The sequence below is a fragment of the Lissotriton vulgaris genome, chromosome 3_1 (assembly GCF_964263255.1).
Source record: "Lissotriton vulgaris chromosome 3_1, aLisVul1.2, whole genome shotgun sequence".
Lineage (NCBI taxonomy): Eukaryota > Metazoa > Chordata > Amphibia > Caudata > Salamandridae > Lissotriton > Lissotriton vulgaris.
This window is the reverse complement of record NC_141689.1, coordinates 1,771,232,561-1,771,249,470: the sequence shown is the minus strand read 5'-3', so window position 1 is coordinate 1,771,249,470 and position 16,910 is coordinate 1,771,232,561. Positions and strand designations below refer to the sequence as shown.

Here is a 16,910-nt window from a genome sequence, read left to right as displayed (position 1 = left end):
GGGGGGTCCTCATCCTCGGCTCCAATCCTTTAGCCTGGGACAACTCCTGGTGTCCGACGGCACTGGGGGCAGTCCCGACACTCACAGACCACGCACGCAACCTGGGAATCATCCTCGACTCAACGCTCTCAATGACCAAGCAAGTCAACGCCGTCTCTCCTCCTGCTTCAACACCCTCCGCATACTCCGCAAGATCTACAGATGGATCCCGACAGACAAGAAAGACAGTCACCCAGGCCCTCGTCAGCAGCAAACTAGACTACGGAAACGCCCTCTACGCGGAAGCCACGACCAAGCTCATCAAACGACTACAATGCATCCAAAACGCCTCGGCACGACTGATCCTTGGCTTACCACGCCAAAGCCACATCACCCGCCACCTGAGAAACCTGCACTGGCTCCCCGTCAACAAGAGGATATCCTTCAAGCTCCTCACCCACGCACACAAGGCACTCCACAAGACTGGCCCAGCCTACCTCAACAGACGGCTCTCCTTCTACATCCCCAACCGCCAGCTACGCTCCGCTGACCTCTCACTCGCCACCTTCCCGCGCATCCGAAGACCAACCACCGGTGGGAGATCCTTCTCCCAACTCGCCGCCAAGACATGGAACACCCTCCCACTGAGCCTACGACAGACCCAAGACCTGCTGACCTTTAAGAGGATACTTAAGACCTGGCTGTTCGATCAGTAGCGCTCCCCCTCCCAGCGCCTTGAGACCCTCGCGGGTATGTAGTGCGCTTTACAAATGATGTATTGATTGATTAACTGAATTGGTAAGTGGGGAAGGGGATAAACTGGGACCACTCCAAAATGTATTCCATTCCAAATCCCACCTCCTTTCACTTCTTCTGTTGGGGTGGGAGGGTCTAGGAGGATCTTGGTTGCTCCTCCCACAAATAAAAAAAATAAAAATGGATGGGCGATTGCGCATGTTTAGGGGGAGCTAGGGTTAGCAATAGCTGCCCATAGCCCTTCGTATAACCCCTGCCACCATCTCAGTTCTTGGATGGACCTGGGAGGGGCCAGAGAATCCATTTTACGCCCTATTAATGAAGTAAGCACAGGGATGCCTCATTCAAGAAGTTTGCTGCTGCATAAGAAGAATTAGGCACAAGCAAACTCCTTCCCACTGCCTTCACAATAAAAAGGAGTTCATTTGGCACACCTTCCGGTGGCTCTATTCTTCAGTGATGTGGCAATGAACGGCTGAAAGATGATTTTTATTTAGGACGCATGATATTCATTGCAGCGTGGCCAGTGCAAAGTTTGTCTCATGATACCAATGAAGCACTAGGTTAATACGTGTATTACAGCCTGATCAGAGACAATTTCTGATCTACCTCATCAGAGTGGAGAAGCCAGTTAAGGAATTAATAAATGTACTGTGGGCTCTGGGGCCTTTGGTGAGAGCAAAGAGTGCTGCTGAATGAAAAAGCAACTGAGGTAGTAAAGAAATGTCATGCCCTGTAGGAGGCATTGGATCATTCGCCTCTGCAGTTCACACCATAAATGAAAATGGACTGGTCAGGCCAACGAGGTGAACTTGTAACTGTATTATGATCACCAAATCAAGGTCTACCTGCCATAATGCATCTTTTTTTTCCTGCCTATGTTATTTAAATTATCAATTTTCTCAATCAATTGTGAGGGAGGAGAGGAAATCGTGATCCATTCAATTCCCTATAGTTAAATTATAGCTAATCAAAAAGGAAGGATCACTTGTCCTGCATAACATTGGGTATGTGGGAACGGTTCTTAAATCCCAATAAAAAACCCTCATACACGTGTTCACTGATGGTAACGTTAAGCAGTATATTTTCGTTCTCCACTTTCTCTCACACGTGTCTGCATAATCATAGTGTTTAGTGGTTATGCAACCTCCACCTGGAGGTAATACCCTTTGTTAAAACAGTAGTGACCAGAAATGGTGCTCGTGAAAGGTGAAGTGTGTTAAAAGTCTCTAGATTCCAGATACAATTATTTATTCTTTCCGGGTTCTAAGAGGCAATAAAATCAATGTGGGTGATTAAGAGCTATTATGACTCAATCACGCAAAGAATGTGAAAATAGGTCGACATGTTTCAGCCCTCATTCGCCAGGAGGTCGGGTGGGCTTTCTTCAGGACCAGGGGGTGAAGTGTAAAGAAGTGAGAGTTACTCCTAAGTATTACTTAGTGTAGCTATTACAGAACTTCATTTAAGTTGTAGTTCTAAAAGGTCCTTTGGTACCTGTGGAAAGATATTTATAAAATCAGAGTTTTAAGAAACATAACAAAGGGACGGGGTTCGGGGTTCAAACAACATTAAGTACGGTATATACCGATAACATACAATGCTCATTTGAGTAGTATGTGGTCGTCTCTATACTACTGCTCTTACTCCCTATGGCATGGGTAAGGTCAACTCTCTCATGTTATTTGGCAAACCTGTGTTTCAACATGATGTCAAGTCTTTAGGTGCAGTACCAACTGCACGGGCGGGATAAGAAAGGCGTATTTCATATACCTTTCAGATGTTATATTAATACTGTTTTCATACAAAGATCATTCATTTCTAGAAGGCATATCTTATGTACCCTCAATAACGTTACTTTGACACTCTCTCATTTGTTTGTCAAGTGATAAAGGGGACCTGTGGTCTGGAAAGAATAAAGAATTGTATCTGGAATCTAGAGACTTTTAACACACTTCACCTTTCACGAGCATCATTTCTGGTCACTACTGTTTTAACAAAGGGTATTACCTCCAGGTGGAGGTTGCATAACCACTAAACCCTATGATTATGCAGACACGTGTGAGAGAAAGCGGAGAACGAAAATATACCGCTTAACGTTACCATCAGTAAACACGTGTATGAGGGTTTTTTATTGGGATTATTCCGTGTATTATCCATTCAATGACAGGACTCTCTGACATTGTCAATGGTAATCTCTCAAGTTTTTCGATGCTCAGGATTGTATAGTCTGCTCCTTTCTGTGCCAAACTGATCTGTTTATCAGTAAGGTTAAAACTGGAAAATAATGACGTTGTGTTGATTAAACGGCAAGGCACATAGCCTGAACGAAGATTTTGCAGCGTCCAGCCTAGTTCTATAATAGAGCGTAATTGAGACTGGCCATGTTGTAACATTAGCAAGTCTCTGTCTATCACATCAAAGGCAGAGGATACAATATTGTCCAACGAATATATTCTGGAAGACAGAGTCATTAACCCATTGTCTACTACAGAAAGTGATTTCTCCAAATTAATACGATCAATTTCTCGTATTTTTTCGGCAGTTTCAATTTGCTTTACTTTCCAAGCCTCGTTGTAAGCAGCATAGATACTGGTCGCTATGAAACGCTTTTGACGCTGTTTGCGTGGTCCAAGAATGAAGTCGCGCAAATCAGCACCATCTTTTAGCAAAGACAAGTGTTGCTTAATTTCAGCCAGTGTGGATGATGTTAGCCATTCAAGGCAGAGTTTCCCTACACTGTATGTTGTTATAATCCCTGGATGTTGTCTCTGGGAATATCTCGAGTCTAATCTGGTCATTTTTAACCCCTGTGTTTTATTCAGGAATCTATCTTGACAGCTATTTGTGTCTGTAGGCCAGATTAACCACTTTTTACAATCAGGATGAGTTCTGTTGAAATGTAAAATTTGTGACACGTCTAACTCAATATCTGCAGTTATATTTTCTGGTATTGCCTTTGGTATAGACGGTGTTTTAAGGTCTTTGATCTTAGCTAGGCCAAGACAAGATGTTTGGTGTATTGTGTCATTTAAAAATAACATTTGTTCTGGTATCATGCAGGTTCTAAATAGTGCTTCAATGCCTTGCACCTGCCAATCTTTTGTACCCCAGATTGTTTTCGTTTCAATATTATTTTTCCAATAATCAAAACCAAATGTCATCATTTTGTCATAAAATGCTTCTGAATATATCAATTTAGAATTTGTCAGCATTGTTTTCATTCCTGTTTTATCTAACAGTTTATAATAAAACGTTTCTGCATCACTGGTGTTAAACCGTGAGAAGTATTTGAATTTCTCAAAAAATGCTTTAGAACTGCTTTTAGGTGGTGTAGAACAATGTTCCCATTGATTATACATAAAAACATTTCTAGGCTGTGCAGATTTATGCAAGTAATGATCCCCATAGTGGGTGTAACAGAATAACTGCTCATAACTAGATGAACCTTGTAAATAATCATGATCTGTGAATCTAGCTGACATTACTAAATCAGACATCATGTCATTAATACTGTTAAAGTCCCAATCATCAGAGAATGTACTAGGTGTCACAAAGTCACTTAAGGAAACCTTTAGTTGATGAGGATACTTCAGGATTTCGACCGGACCATATATCTATAGTCGGTTTTCTCCCATACTACCCCACCAGGTATTGGAATTGCTGTGACATTTACTGTTGACAGTTCTCTTTTCTTCACGTGGGATGATCTGTGTGGTTTCAGGACTAGGTTGATGTTCTGACTTGCTGTGTCCATTCTAATATATTTTCCTTCAATGAATTTTCCCAAACACAGTACCATGATGAGCCAAAGCAGGAGGAAAAATACACCTAGACCGAACCAGAACTCTAGCCAAGGGGAAATTAGGTAGATTTCCTTCAGTTGATGAAAGAGTTCCGTTGCTTTTTCTTTAAAAGTCTTTTTTGTTTCTGGCATCACTTCGGGGTCGTTTAAATCTTCAGAGAAGTTGTCTAAGTTGATGAAATAACCAGAGGCAGTTCTGTCAATTGATGGGATTGTTCTTTCAATCTGTCTCTCGGTAGCACTTTCTGATGCCACATCATTGTAGACTGGTGTTGTTTCTTGACAAACTGTTTCAATCTGTGTTTCAAGAGGCACGAGTTCCATGGTATTATTGCATAGTCCTTCATTGTGCACTGCAGGCTGATCGAATGTGATGAGTCTTTCAGTTTGAACCTCTTGGATTGTTGCAAGTTTGGGTATTCTGTTGTTTCTTGGGAGTCCACTGGGCCTACTGTTGATTATAGGCCACATGCTTGTGGTTTTACCAGATCGATAGACACAACTCTGTTCTCCTTTTTACCAGCAAGGGGCGGTAGCACAACTGATCTTGTTCCGGTGACTGCCAAGACAGGTACTGCTTTTCTGTAAGAAGGCCCAAATTCCTTCTTAACCGCGATCTTTTCTCTGACTAGATCCCCAATCTTTGGAATCCAGACAGGCCTTGCTGGGGCTGTTGCGGGTGGTGCCTCGTCAGTGGTACTTGGCTGTTGCTTTAACTTTATGTTGCTTAATGATTTTCTTGTTTCATTCAGTTCCTGTAAAACAGCCAAACGATCCTTTACATCAAAGTGCGTTGTTTCTTCTTGTACCACTGACATCTGACTATCGAGGTCCTGAACACGCATTCTAATTCCGAACAATAGTTCGTATGGGCTGAAACCTTTTAGAGAATTTCTTGGCATGTTGTTAAGACTAGTCTGGATACTTATTAAATGTTTGAGCCACCCAGCGCCTGAACCTAATACCTTCGCTGTTATAGATTGCTTTATGTCACGGTTTTTTCTTTCTACCACACTGTTCCCTTCTGGGGTATGACGGACAAGAATACCGCAACCCAATTCCCATGCTGGCCATGGCCTCCTTATAAGCTCGAGAGCTAAAAGCAGGACCCTGGTCAGAATGGAACGTGGTAATTGCGTATGTGCCGATATTGACTCGCAAATCTTTTATAACCGTTCTAGCGTCAGCCGAGCGCTGGAGGCCTCATTTCTTAAGTGCTTTTCGTCTTAACTGTTAATAGGACGCAGGATGGGGTGTAGGCAGCGTTACGCTCTTTCTGACTGGTAGCCGGTAGCAAAGTTCGCTACTGCGATCCCTATTACAGTTTTCACAGTTGTTTGCATATATTTGGTGTTCTACACTCATTCCCGGCCACCAGAATACTGATTGTAATTCAGTCAGTGATTCCTTGATCTCTCTGTGCCTTAGACCCAAACCCATGTGTGCGTCTGCTATTAAAAATATTCTCCTGTTCATGTTTGGAATTACTCTGTCCCCCACTCCAGGGATTCGAGCAAAAGGAACGGAGTTTGCATCGATTGTGTATGCATAATTGAGTGGATAGTTTACGGGTAGTGCTGCACAGTCGCCTTTTACGGTCGTTTTTACTGCCAGCATGGTTTCCCCGTCTATGTATATATCTGTACGCTTTTTTGTGGCTGTACGCTTTTTTGTGGCTACGGAAGCCGGTTTAGTTGCTTCCGCTTTGGCTGTATTAGCCAATGAATTCCCTGCAACGTGAACGCCATCACGTTGAAGACTCTGTGCGTGAATCACGTGAGTCTTTTGTAGTTCTTTGCTTAAAAGAGCTACCTCGTTCCAGAGCAATTTATGCTTTATTGTGGCACCTGTGTCATCTTTGTAGTCGTTTTCGATCCAACTCTGCAGTTTATTGTTGTAAGAGCTGACGCAAAAATGAGAATCGCACACGATAAGTGTCGGGAATTCACGTTCTGCATTTTCGAGCGCCATCTTTAAAGATCTGATTTCAGTTCTCTGAACCGAACAGTTTCTTACAGATTCGGTTTTTGTTACTTTCGGTCTAATTTTACTGCACAGCCAACGACATTTAATAATCGCACATGCTGCATCGTAGGATTTTCTCTCTACGTTGAAATGCTGTACAAAGCTATCTGTATAGATTATACAGGCGTATTGTGGGAGAGGCAGAATTTCGATTGGCAGAGGATATTCTTCTTCATATTCTAAATCATTCAGTTCTTCAAATTGCGGAGCGAAATAATATTTCACGTCTTCCGCTCCTAGAGAATCTATGCACTGTATCCATTTCGGATCCAGTGACACTGTAGGCAGGTTTACTGGGCTGAATAGCGCTTCGAAGGCGGATTCCGCTGTAAGGATATTAATCCGTTTGCCGTGTGCTAGTTCTCGTTCATTTGCTAATGCGATTTGCACTGCTTTCACAGTTCTTTCTGTGGGACTGAATGCTTTTTCTGCTTGTGTGTACAAGTGAGATTTAGTTGAAATTGGTACCTTTTCTCCCTCATTAGAGGTTAAGTACGTGAATCCGCATCTTCCTGGGATGACTCGGATTACAAGATCACGTGTGTTGTCACGTGTATCTAATTTTGTTTTTGCTAACATGTCTGTTTGCAGTGATCTCAAAATTTGTGTGTTTTTGAGTCCAATTGATTTGTTTAAAATCAGGTTTAATTAGTTCGTAGAGAGGTTTAACCCTCTCTGCGTAATTTAGTATGTAAGTTCTTCCGAAATTCAGAAAACCTAGTATGGATTGTAAATTCTTCAGCGTTTTTGAAGCTTGGAGTACAGCGCACTTCTCTAAGAAGTTGTCCGCTAGGCTTTTCCCTTCACTTGATAATTCGTACCCTAAGAACAGTACTGTCAGATGGGCAATTCGAGACTTTTTAAAGTTGAATTTGTAACCCTCTGCTGCGAACCCAAGTATAATGGTGTTCACTCTTTTCAAGTGAGTATCCAAGTCGTCGTCTGTGAGATAAATATCATCTACGTAAGATAATGCTTCATCATCATAGATTTGTAGTAACTCTGTTACCCTAGCTGAGAATAGTCCTGGGCTGTTCTTGAACCCCTGTGGGAGTCGACAGAATTTTTTCTGTGACCCAAATGCAAAGAAAGCGGTCAAATATCTGCTTTCTGGTGCAATGTTTTGACAAAAGAAACCATTAGAAATGTCTAATGTCGTTTTATATTTTTTCCTAACTATATTATTCATTAGGGCTGCACTATGCGAGTTTTGTACTGCAAAGGTTTTGCTACATGTATTAAGGTGTCTGTAGTCCAAAACTAGACGATATGAATTGTCTGGCTTGGAGACAGAAAACAAAGGATTGTTCATTTGAGAGGTGCATGTTTCAATCACCCCCTGGTATTCAAGTTGATCTAAGATCTCCCTGACTTATTTTTTAGCTTCTTGCTTTATGGGATACTGCCGTTGGGCAGTTGGTTCACTTTTTAATTGGATTTTGTGAGGAGGTGAGTCCTCATCCCATCCTACATGATTTTTATATAATGCAGGTGCCTGGGCTACTGCCCATTTCCTTGCATATGTATATTTTTTGTGAATCGGAATGTGATTCGAGAAGGCAGGCATAATCACTTCTTCGCCACGAGGGCACTCCCTGACAAACTCTGAGGGGCCAATCTTTTTCAGCTAACAGAATATCATAGCCTTTTGAGAGCTTATCCCAAAATAGACCCTTAATTTTCCTAGTCTTATCACCCTCTATACGCAATGTTATTTCGTATATTTTATGGGACTCGCTAAGTCTGGCGTCGGCAGTTTCAACCTGAAAGTATTCATTCGTGTCCACTGTCTCCAGATGACTCATCAAGATCTTGCGCGCTATACTGATTTCTGCTGCACTGTCCAACATTGTCAATGCCCACTCCCCGTTTTTCAACTGTGTCCTCAGTATTCTCGGCATGGTTGATTACTCTAATACTGGCTACCTTCTTTTTCTGAAATTGAGATTTCTTATTTTGAGCAGGTTCCTTGTCTTTGGACTTGGTGTGCTCTCCTGGGTCTGACCGTCCTCTTCTTTCCGAATTCTGTGGAAAAGATCGAGAGGGACTTGTATCAATACTTTGATATCTATCAGGTTTTTTCAGATTATCGCTATTTCTAAGGTTATATCTTTTCTCAGAGGGCTCCCTCTGGGGAGACTGGCGTTTTCGAGTCGGAGTTCTTTCCCTCCGTCGAGGAGACCTTCCTCTGGACTGGAAAACTTTTTCCTTGGGAGTGGATTGTTTATTTCCATCCCAGCTCTTTTTAGGAGTGTTTAAATTATTTTTAATAAATAATTTTTCAGGATTTTCGAGCAGTTGGGGCTTTACCGGTTTCCCACCCAAGCTGTCTCTACCTAATTCTTCATAGCATTTCTCTATGATTTTTGCAAGCTCAACAGGATCTTCTATAACTGTTTCCTTCAACTTCTGGCGAATCGCCACAGATGCTGCTTCTCCCTTTATGTTGGCTAATAATATAGCCGTGACCTGCTTGAAGTCTTTCAGTAATTTCATACCTAGATTTAAAGCGGGCTCTGGACCGAATTCATTTTGAATCTGTTTTAGCACTTCTGGTATTACCGCCATAGATGGAACACCGTGTGTTTTTGTGTAAATGGAAGCAAAGGCTGGACCCCAAGTGTCACAGTCCTCCACGTGTGGTGCGATTCCCATAGGAAGGCAGATGGTCAAGATTCTGTGTTTCTCAATAGGGGTAGTATCAGGAAATACTGCCTCTATTTGAGTGATTTTCTGTGCTAACCAGAAAGGAATTTGTTCCCGTTTTACGGGTGTTTTACCAAGACATGACTGTATGTTCTGTGGTGTAATTTTATTTGTGTTCCCCTGATGAGGGGTCAGCTGTGGTACATTAACAGCTGGCTGGACTGTTGCAGTCCGCATTACATATTGGACTAATTGCCTATGTATTTTTATTAATGTGTTTAGCTGTACTAACAGCTCTTCTCTAGACATTTTTACAATGTCAGGATGTGGTGTGTAGCTGGCTAGAACCGGCCACGTTGCTCCTGGTCTACCTAGTGAACCGAGCCTGGTAATGTGATCATTGTGTTTTAGGGCGCCATTAAACCAGAGCAGGTGCTCTTGAAATTTAAGTGGAATTTCAATCTCCTCGAAAGGAGCGTACTCTTCCGGAGGTTTCTCTATTTTGTAATAGTGAAACTCTTTTGTTCTAGCGTTTACCGCTGGAAAGTTTTATCCATGAATAGAATACCTCTGTCTGCCGATACTCGTGAGCCTCTATCACGAAAATTACTGTACCACCTTGTGGTGTCAGTCCGTTCTCTATAAGTTTTAACGTTATAGATCTTCTTAAGTGGACCGGGATGATTATAGCATCCGGGTCTGCTTCTAGGAGACTCGTGTCTTCCTCTATTAGTTGGGTTGCCAGTCTAACTGCTTCCCTTTCTTCTTCACTGTCTGACATTTTTTTTAAAAATGCAGGCTTTGCAGGGTAGGTCTCCAAGGAGACAAAGATTAGATGCACAATATTTTGGAACACTGTATCCTTCAACGTTGAATAAACCAGAGCTTTACATAGGAATCTCTTCCTACTAAGTTCGGGCGGATTTTAACCTTTCACCCACTCCAGACGTCTATTGGAGTATTTACGGGAGAAAGGGGTCTGTGAAATATGCACGACTGAGTTACTCTAACTGTCTTGCGTTAGTTTATCGCCTTACCAAACGTTAGGGCGCCATGTAGTGTAGTTCCTAGTTTCCCACTAGGCCCTGCGCATTGGAATAACATAAACAGTAGTATCGACGTGGAACTGCGGATATTCCAGGCCTCCACTGACTATGCTAAACTTAATTGGGTTGTGTTACCAACTAGCTCAGAGGTCACTGGAAACTTTCTTCTCTGCATAGGAAGTGATCAGCTTCCTTGGCACAGACAAGAAGGGATTCAGCTTTCCAACAACCGTGCAACATGACAACTTTGCTCCTCAGATCAAGAGTCAATCTCTAGGGTCGTGTGAAACAATAGAAATGTATTTCACTCAGTCAGTCTAGTGCAGTTTACTTTCACGAGATGTAGAGAATAGAGAGACGGGCGTTTGTCAATAAAGGGTTAACATTTATTGAACAGTCTTTCTTCTCGTACAAGAGAAATGTATTGCCACAATTGCAAGACTTGTTATTATAAAAAGTACGTACAGTAAGATAAGTATTGCGAAATAGAACTGTAAAAGCATTGATATGGTTTCTTAGCCATACAATGGTTTAAAAGTAATAAAACATATATACAGTCATATATACATTAGGCTAACATACTCAACTGGTGCTTCTAACTAAGCCTACCCCAGTGTGCCTGACCTAAGCCTAACACGTGGAAGGGGAGTAAGTAAGTAGCTTTAAGTTAAGTTGGTTTTGCCAAGGTTTGTTTCAAGAATTCTCGTCTAAGGGTTTAGTCAACACCATACCTCTGAATAGAATGATGGAGGATTGGTATCTCTTTCAGGGGTCACTCTCGATATCCCAGTCACCTGCGAGGGTAGACCGGAAACGCCGGGGCTGGATTTCTCTGCAGGAGAAAGGCAGCGGGTCTCTTCAGCGCGTCGAGGAAGGAGGGGGGACAGCGTCCGCGGGCAGCTGGAATCTGCTGGATGTCTTCGCAGAGGGACGGCTGTTCAGCTCCTAAGCGTACTGCACCATAGTTCGCGCTTTAGCAGCGATAATGGTATCAGCAGCTTCACCACCACAGGGACAGCAGGCTGCAGCGACAGAGTGCTAGATTCACCAACACGGGGTCTTGCAGGCAGCTGGCATCAGCAACAGTAGCTCGCATTGCTTAAGGCAACGTTGGTAATATTTATACCTGACAGGTGCCGGGTTTGACGCAAGTTTGTTGGACATAAGACGTCAATTAAAGATGTCACTCGGAAGTGATAGTTATCAGTTGCTCATTAGAGTTCCATTACTAATCAAAACACAGCAAGCGGGGATTTCCAGGTTTGCTGAGTTTTTATCTTGTTGAAGAACTCGGAGTGTTAATCTAGGAATATCAGATAGTGACTTCTGCTATGTCATTGCACTAATTGGTCGCAAAGGAAGTGGCAGAGAGCTATGCTGGAATGTGACTCTGTTCGTGTGAGGCCAGAGATGACTTTTCTGAAAATCGCACTTGAACGGTTATGCCAATATAGGGAATAAATGGATTTATAGCCGAATAGGGGCATAAGGTCACAGTATCGATCAGGAACCTAGATAAACACGCAACAATGGTGAGGGCCGGCAGCGCCCACACCAATAAGGTTTTACAAAAACCATACCAATACAATTCACACATTGACAAAACTAAAAAGCTGACCACCAATTTCAGACCTACTGGATTAGCCATTGCTTGTTTATTTTTGTTTCCCGTAATCGTACAGAAACTGGTTACACTGAACTTCCATTATGAATATTTTTGGGAAATACTAACATGCATCAACACGTTACCAAATGATGCTGCAAAGAAATGGTACCTGAAATTTCACAGTAGTTTAGAAAAACAAAATGTTTTGCCTGCTTTTATTTTTTTATGAACGTTTAATTTTGTAAGGAAAGAATCCTCAATCTTGCTTTCAAGCTTCTGAAAATATTTGCATCAAATCAGAGAGCATTTTACATAGCCGCAAACTGTTAAATTTTGAAAACGTGTGTACGCCACTGTCAGTAGTGCAGTCAGAGCTTACAACATACAGCGCTCACCCTAATAATAAAGGCTTTAAATTAATGAACCATAAATACAAGTTTGAACAGCATTAACATATAACAAAAATATTACCTTAATTGCAGACAGTGCCCTTCCCTGATACATAATGTGGTACTGCAGACTGGCAGCTAAAGGGTTTGTGTTGAAGGGAGGGGGTTTGGGCCTACTTGTCCCAAGGACAATATACACATGAAAACTTGTTGCCCTTGACCCCAAACAATATGTCCTGGGCATCGGGCTATAGGAATTCCACATCCCTGCCAGTTTCAACATCAGCTTTTAACTTCTGCTGGGTCTTTGAGCTGGAGGGACCCGCACAACTTAAAGCCCTGGTCCCAGCTCTGGCTCAGTGGAATACGAATCATGGCTGTTCTTGGCCGCTCCTTCACATTTCCAGAATCAAATTGTGCTTTTGTGAAATAGACTAAATCTTCTGACTTACTGACTATCCCTCCACTATTTAAATCAAAGCAAAAAATGTTAAACCCAGATTGCCAATTCAAGATAATCAATGAAATGCCTCAGAACAATTATATATCATTAAAGAGGGAGATCATAAAAACTTGTTGCTAACCTTCAGTTCTTTCACGTCAATGTTTCCAGAACCATCAGTATCAAACAGATCAAAAGCTTCCCGGATCTCTTGCTTCTGCTCTTCAGTTAGTTCAGGTTTTGTTCCAGTTTTTTTCCGCTGAGCTGCACCCAGACCACCAGCTTTTCGAAAGCCAGTAGCCTTCAGTGTAAAAAAGAAAACAGTGAGGTCAATTTCATGGCTAGCAAGTGCTGCTTTTAGAAAATGAAAATACAAAAAAGTGATGGATGGAATGCTTGAATTAATCTCAGACACTGGTAATTACTCAGGCTGCACTCCAGTCCAACTTTATTTGCCGACCATGGCACCTCAAATTAGACCAAGCAGTTTGTAACTAAACATTGATTGTGCTCCAATCGGAATGTTCTAGCCCAAACTACCAAACCAGGTCCTCTCTGAACTGGAACACAAGCAACCCACTCCTATCACCTTGTTGTTTTTGCAGTAAATTCTGGGTATTGTGACGGATATGCCCAGACGTAGGCCCAGTGCTGATTGAGCCATAGGACTCAAGTCATACCTCACTGACGACCTAAGTAAGTCAAAACCAGTCTGGATGGACCTTATGTCCATCTGGAGGGGACCTGGCCTGACTAGACTGTTCCTTTTGCAGATGGCCCAAAACTGATTTGCAAAAGGCAGGTCTCTGTCTAAAATGGTACACAGGGTGAAAAACAAAGGGCTGGTATGCGCTGAGATTAATTCAACTATTCCTTCCAATACTTTGTTGTTTTATGTGTATGCTGCATAAGGAATAAGACTTTGAAACCCTATAGCTACATCACAACCAAGGACTTGCAACACCTTTTCACAAGCAATCACACAAGATATGGATGGAAGGAGTGGCTCTCTGATCACACCCTTGTAATGTATTACGGCACTACTTCTAACTCATCTTCTCCAGATGTAATTAAAAATAATTCCTTTTGCTTGATCACTCTGTGGTCCCAGCAATCCATAGCACCTTTGGTAACACCATCACATCTAATTCCTCCCAACATTTTACTCATGGTCTCAAATTCGGAAAATATAGATTTTGTTTCCTGTTGACGGGGAAAAATGTGAATTTGGGTCTGATTTAATGTTTGTCGGAGTAGGTACCCTGTTGCAACATTAAAGTCACTGTCCGCACGTCCAACTTAGAGGTGAAGGGACAGAGTGACCATATGGTGACAACAGAGCCCACTCCAGCTCGGTCGCCAACAAGCTCCTCTGATGGCAAGTGAAGATAACATGGCAAACGGAGCACTGGATGAGAACTGGAAATACCATTGTATGTGAGTCATTGACTCAAATACTACAGGGAAAATGGGAATATAGCTCTAGAGTGGAAAACGAATCAGGGTACCCCAATGTGAATGAATACCTAAGCAAAATGAGAAAACACTGGTAAAAACTGGTTCGTAAGATCTCCAATTGCTGAAGAACATGCAGGGCCCCTGGGCTATGTAGTGCAGAAGTATGTAGACTTCGCTGAAGGTGTGTGCCTCTCCTGATGTTGCTAATCATTTGAGCAGAATACAAGCACAATAAGACTTCGATTCCTCAACACAATTGTAGCATTCAATAAGGAAAATGCTACTTACCAGTATGCATCTTTTCTTGGCATGTAGAGCTGCAGAGTTGTACACTTAACATTAGATCGCCACCTGGTGTTGGGCTCGGATGATTGCATGTTGTTGTCGTCTTGGAAGAAGTCTTTGTAGTCACGAGATAGGCGACTCCTCCCTAGGACGATAGTGCGCATGGGTATCGGCTCCGTCCTTAGATTGTTTTTCGCCATGATGGGAATGATGGAGTTAATGGAAGTAAAGAAACGGATGTGCATCTAAGTAAGATATAACTGGAATGGATACAGGTCCCGTGGAGGTGGGAGGGCATGTACAACTCTGCAGCTCTACATGCCAAGAACAGATGCATACTGGTAAGTAGCATTTTCCGTTCCAGGCATATGAGCTGCAGATTGTACACTTAGCATCGATTCTGCAGCAGTGTCTCCCCTAGCGGTGGTCACCTGTATCCGTTGCAGTAGTTTGAAAGAGAGTTTTAAGGACAGCTTGGCCTGTTGCAGCTTGCTGAATGGCTTGCACATCAACACAATAGTGTTTAGTGAAGGTGTGTGTTGTAGACCATGTTGCCCCCTTGCATATGTCCTCTAGGGGTATGTTTCCTAAGAAAGCCATAGAGGCTCCTAGTTTGCGTGTGGAGTGCGCTCTAGGAGGAACTGTTAATGTACGTTTTGCTTTTTGAAAGCATATTTGTATACATTTTACAATCCACCTTGTAATTCCCCCTTTAGAGATGGGGTTGCCTTTATGAGGTGGAGAGAAAGACACAAACAGTTGTTTTGTTTTTCGAAAAGACTTAGTTCTATCTATATAGTAGAGAAGAGCTCTTTTAACATCTAGTGTGTGTAAAGCCCTTTCTACTACAGAGTCTGGGTTTTGGAAAAACAAAGGTAACTCTACAGATTGGTTTAAATGAAAAGGAGTAATGACTTTTGGATTAGTTCTTAGAACCACTTTATTACGATGTAGTTGTAAAAATGGTTCTTGTATTGTGAAAGCTTGTATCTCACTTACTCTTCTAAGAGAGGTAATAGCAATAAGGAAAGCTGTTTTCCACGTGAGGAATTGCAGTTCACATTTATGTAAAGGCACAAAAGGGGGTCCCATGAGTCTTGTAAGAACAACGTTTAGGTTCCATACTGGAGAAGGTGGCAACCTGGGAGGGATGATTCTTTTTAATCCCTCCATAAATGCTTTATTTGCAGGCACTCTGAAAAGAGACAAATGTTGTCTGTTTTGTAAATATGCTGCAATTGCTGCAAGGTGCAGGCGTATAAATGAATATGCTAAGTTACACCTTTGTAAAATGTAAAAGGTAACAAATGATATTCTGAATGGAGGCATCCAGGGGATCAATTTGGTTATTGTTGCAATAGATGGCAAATCTTTTCCATTTAGCAGCATAACAAGCTCTGGTAGTAGGTCTTCTGGCCTCTTTAATAATGTTCATACAATCAGGTGGTAGGTTAAGATAACCAAACTCTAAGACTTCAGGAGCCAGATCACAAAATTCAGTTGATTTGAGTCTGGATGTCGGATGTCTCCATGGTTCTGCGTTAGCAGGGGTGGATTTAGTCGTAGCTTTTGGTGTGGGAGCTACTAGGATTAGTTTGAGAGACTGTTGTCTGAGCTTGCGTACTACTAATGGTATTCATGGCATTGGCGGAAAAGCGTATGCAAATCTGCCTGACCAGTTCATCCATATTGCATTGCCCTGGGACAGCGGGTGTGGATACCTGGCAGTGAAGGGTGGGCATTTTGCGTTTTTGTGTGTGGAGAACAGATCTATGTCTGGATGACCCCACTTGTGAAAGAATGGTTGAAGAACCTGCGGATGTAGTTCCCATTCGTGAATTTGTTGTGTCTGCCGACTCAACAGATCTGCTATCTGATTGTGAACTCCTGGAAGGTGCTCTGCCAACAGATATATGTTTTGTGGAATGGCCCATCTCCAAATGTTCTGTGCGAGCTGAGACAGTTGTAGAGAGTGTGTCCCCCCCTGTTTTTGTATAGAATACATAGCTGTCATGTTGTCAGTCCGGATCAAGACAGCTTTATTCTGTACTTGTATTTGGAACATTTTGAGTGCTAAGAATATTGCTAGCAGCTCTAGGTGGTTGATATGGAACGATTTTTGTTGACTGTTCCATTTTCCTCGAGTTGTATGATGTAGGATATGGGCTCCCCATCCTGTGAGAGATGCGTCTGTTGTGAGCACTAGTTGTGGAACAGGCTTGAGGAACGGCCGCCCCTTTGTCAAGTTTTTGGTGTATAAGATCACTTGCTTGTGCCTTATATTGGTCAGGAAGATGTTATAGCAGTTTCTCTACCTGATCATAATGAGCACTATCATATCGGGAAAGGAGGCTTGTGTATTAGCTATACGCCATATGTTGGTAGCTTGCTCAGCTATTCTTTTGCCTGAGGCATCTATGACCTTGGATTCTTTTTCAGGTGGGGGTGCCTCACCTGAAGTTTGTGAGTTTGC

General features: G+C 42.4%; 1 protein-coding gene across 1 annotated transcript in view; it reads right to left on the bottom strand.

The window, feature by feature from the left end:
* LOC147728425 (uncharacterized) overlaps nucleotides 1–16,910 on the bottom strand; it is a 52,107-nt gene that overhangs the window by 13,730 nt on the left and 21,467 nt on the right. The window contains exon 2 of the mRNA XM_086963284.1: nucleotides 12,837–12,995. Coding sequence (XP_086819410.1) covers nucleotides 12,837–12,995 — 159 coding nt within the window. The remainder of the gene's footprint in view (nucleotides 1–12,836; nucleotides 12,996–16,910) is intronic.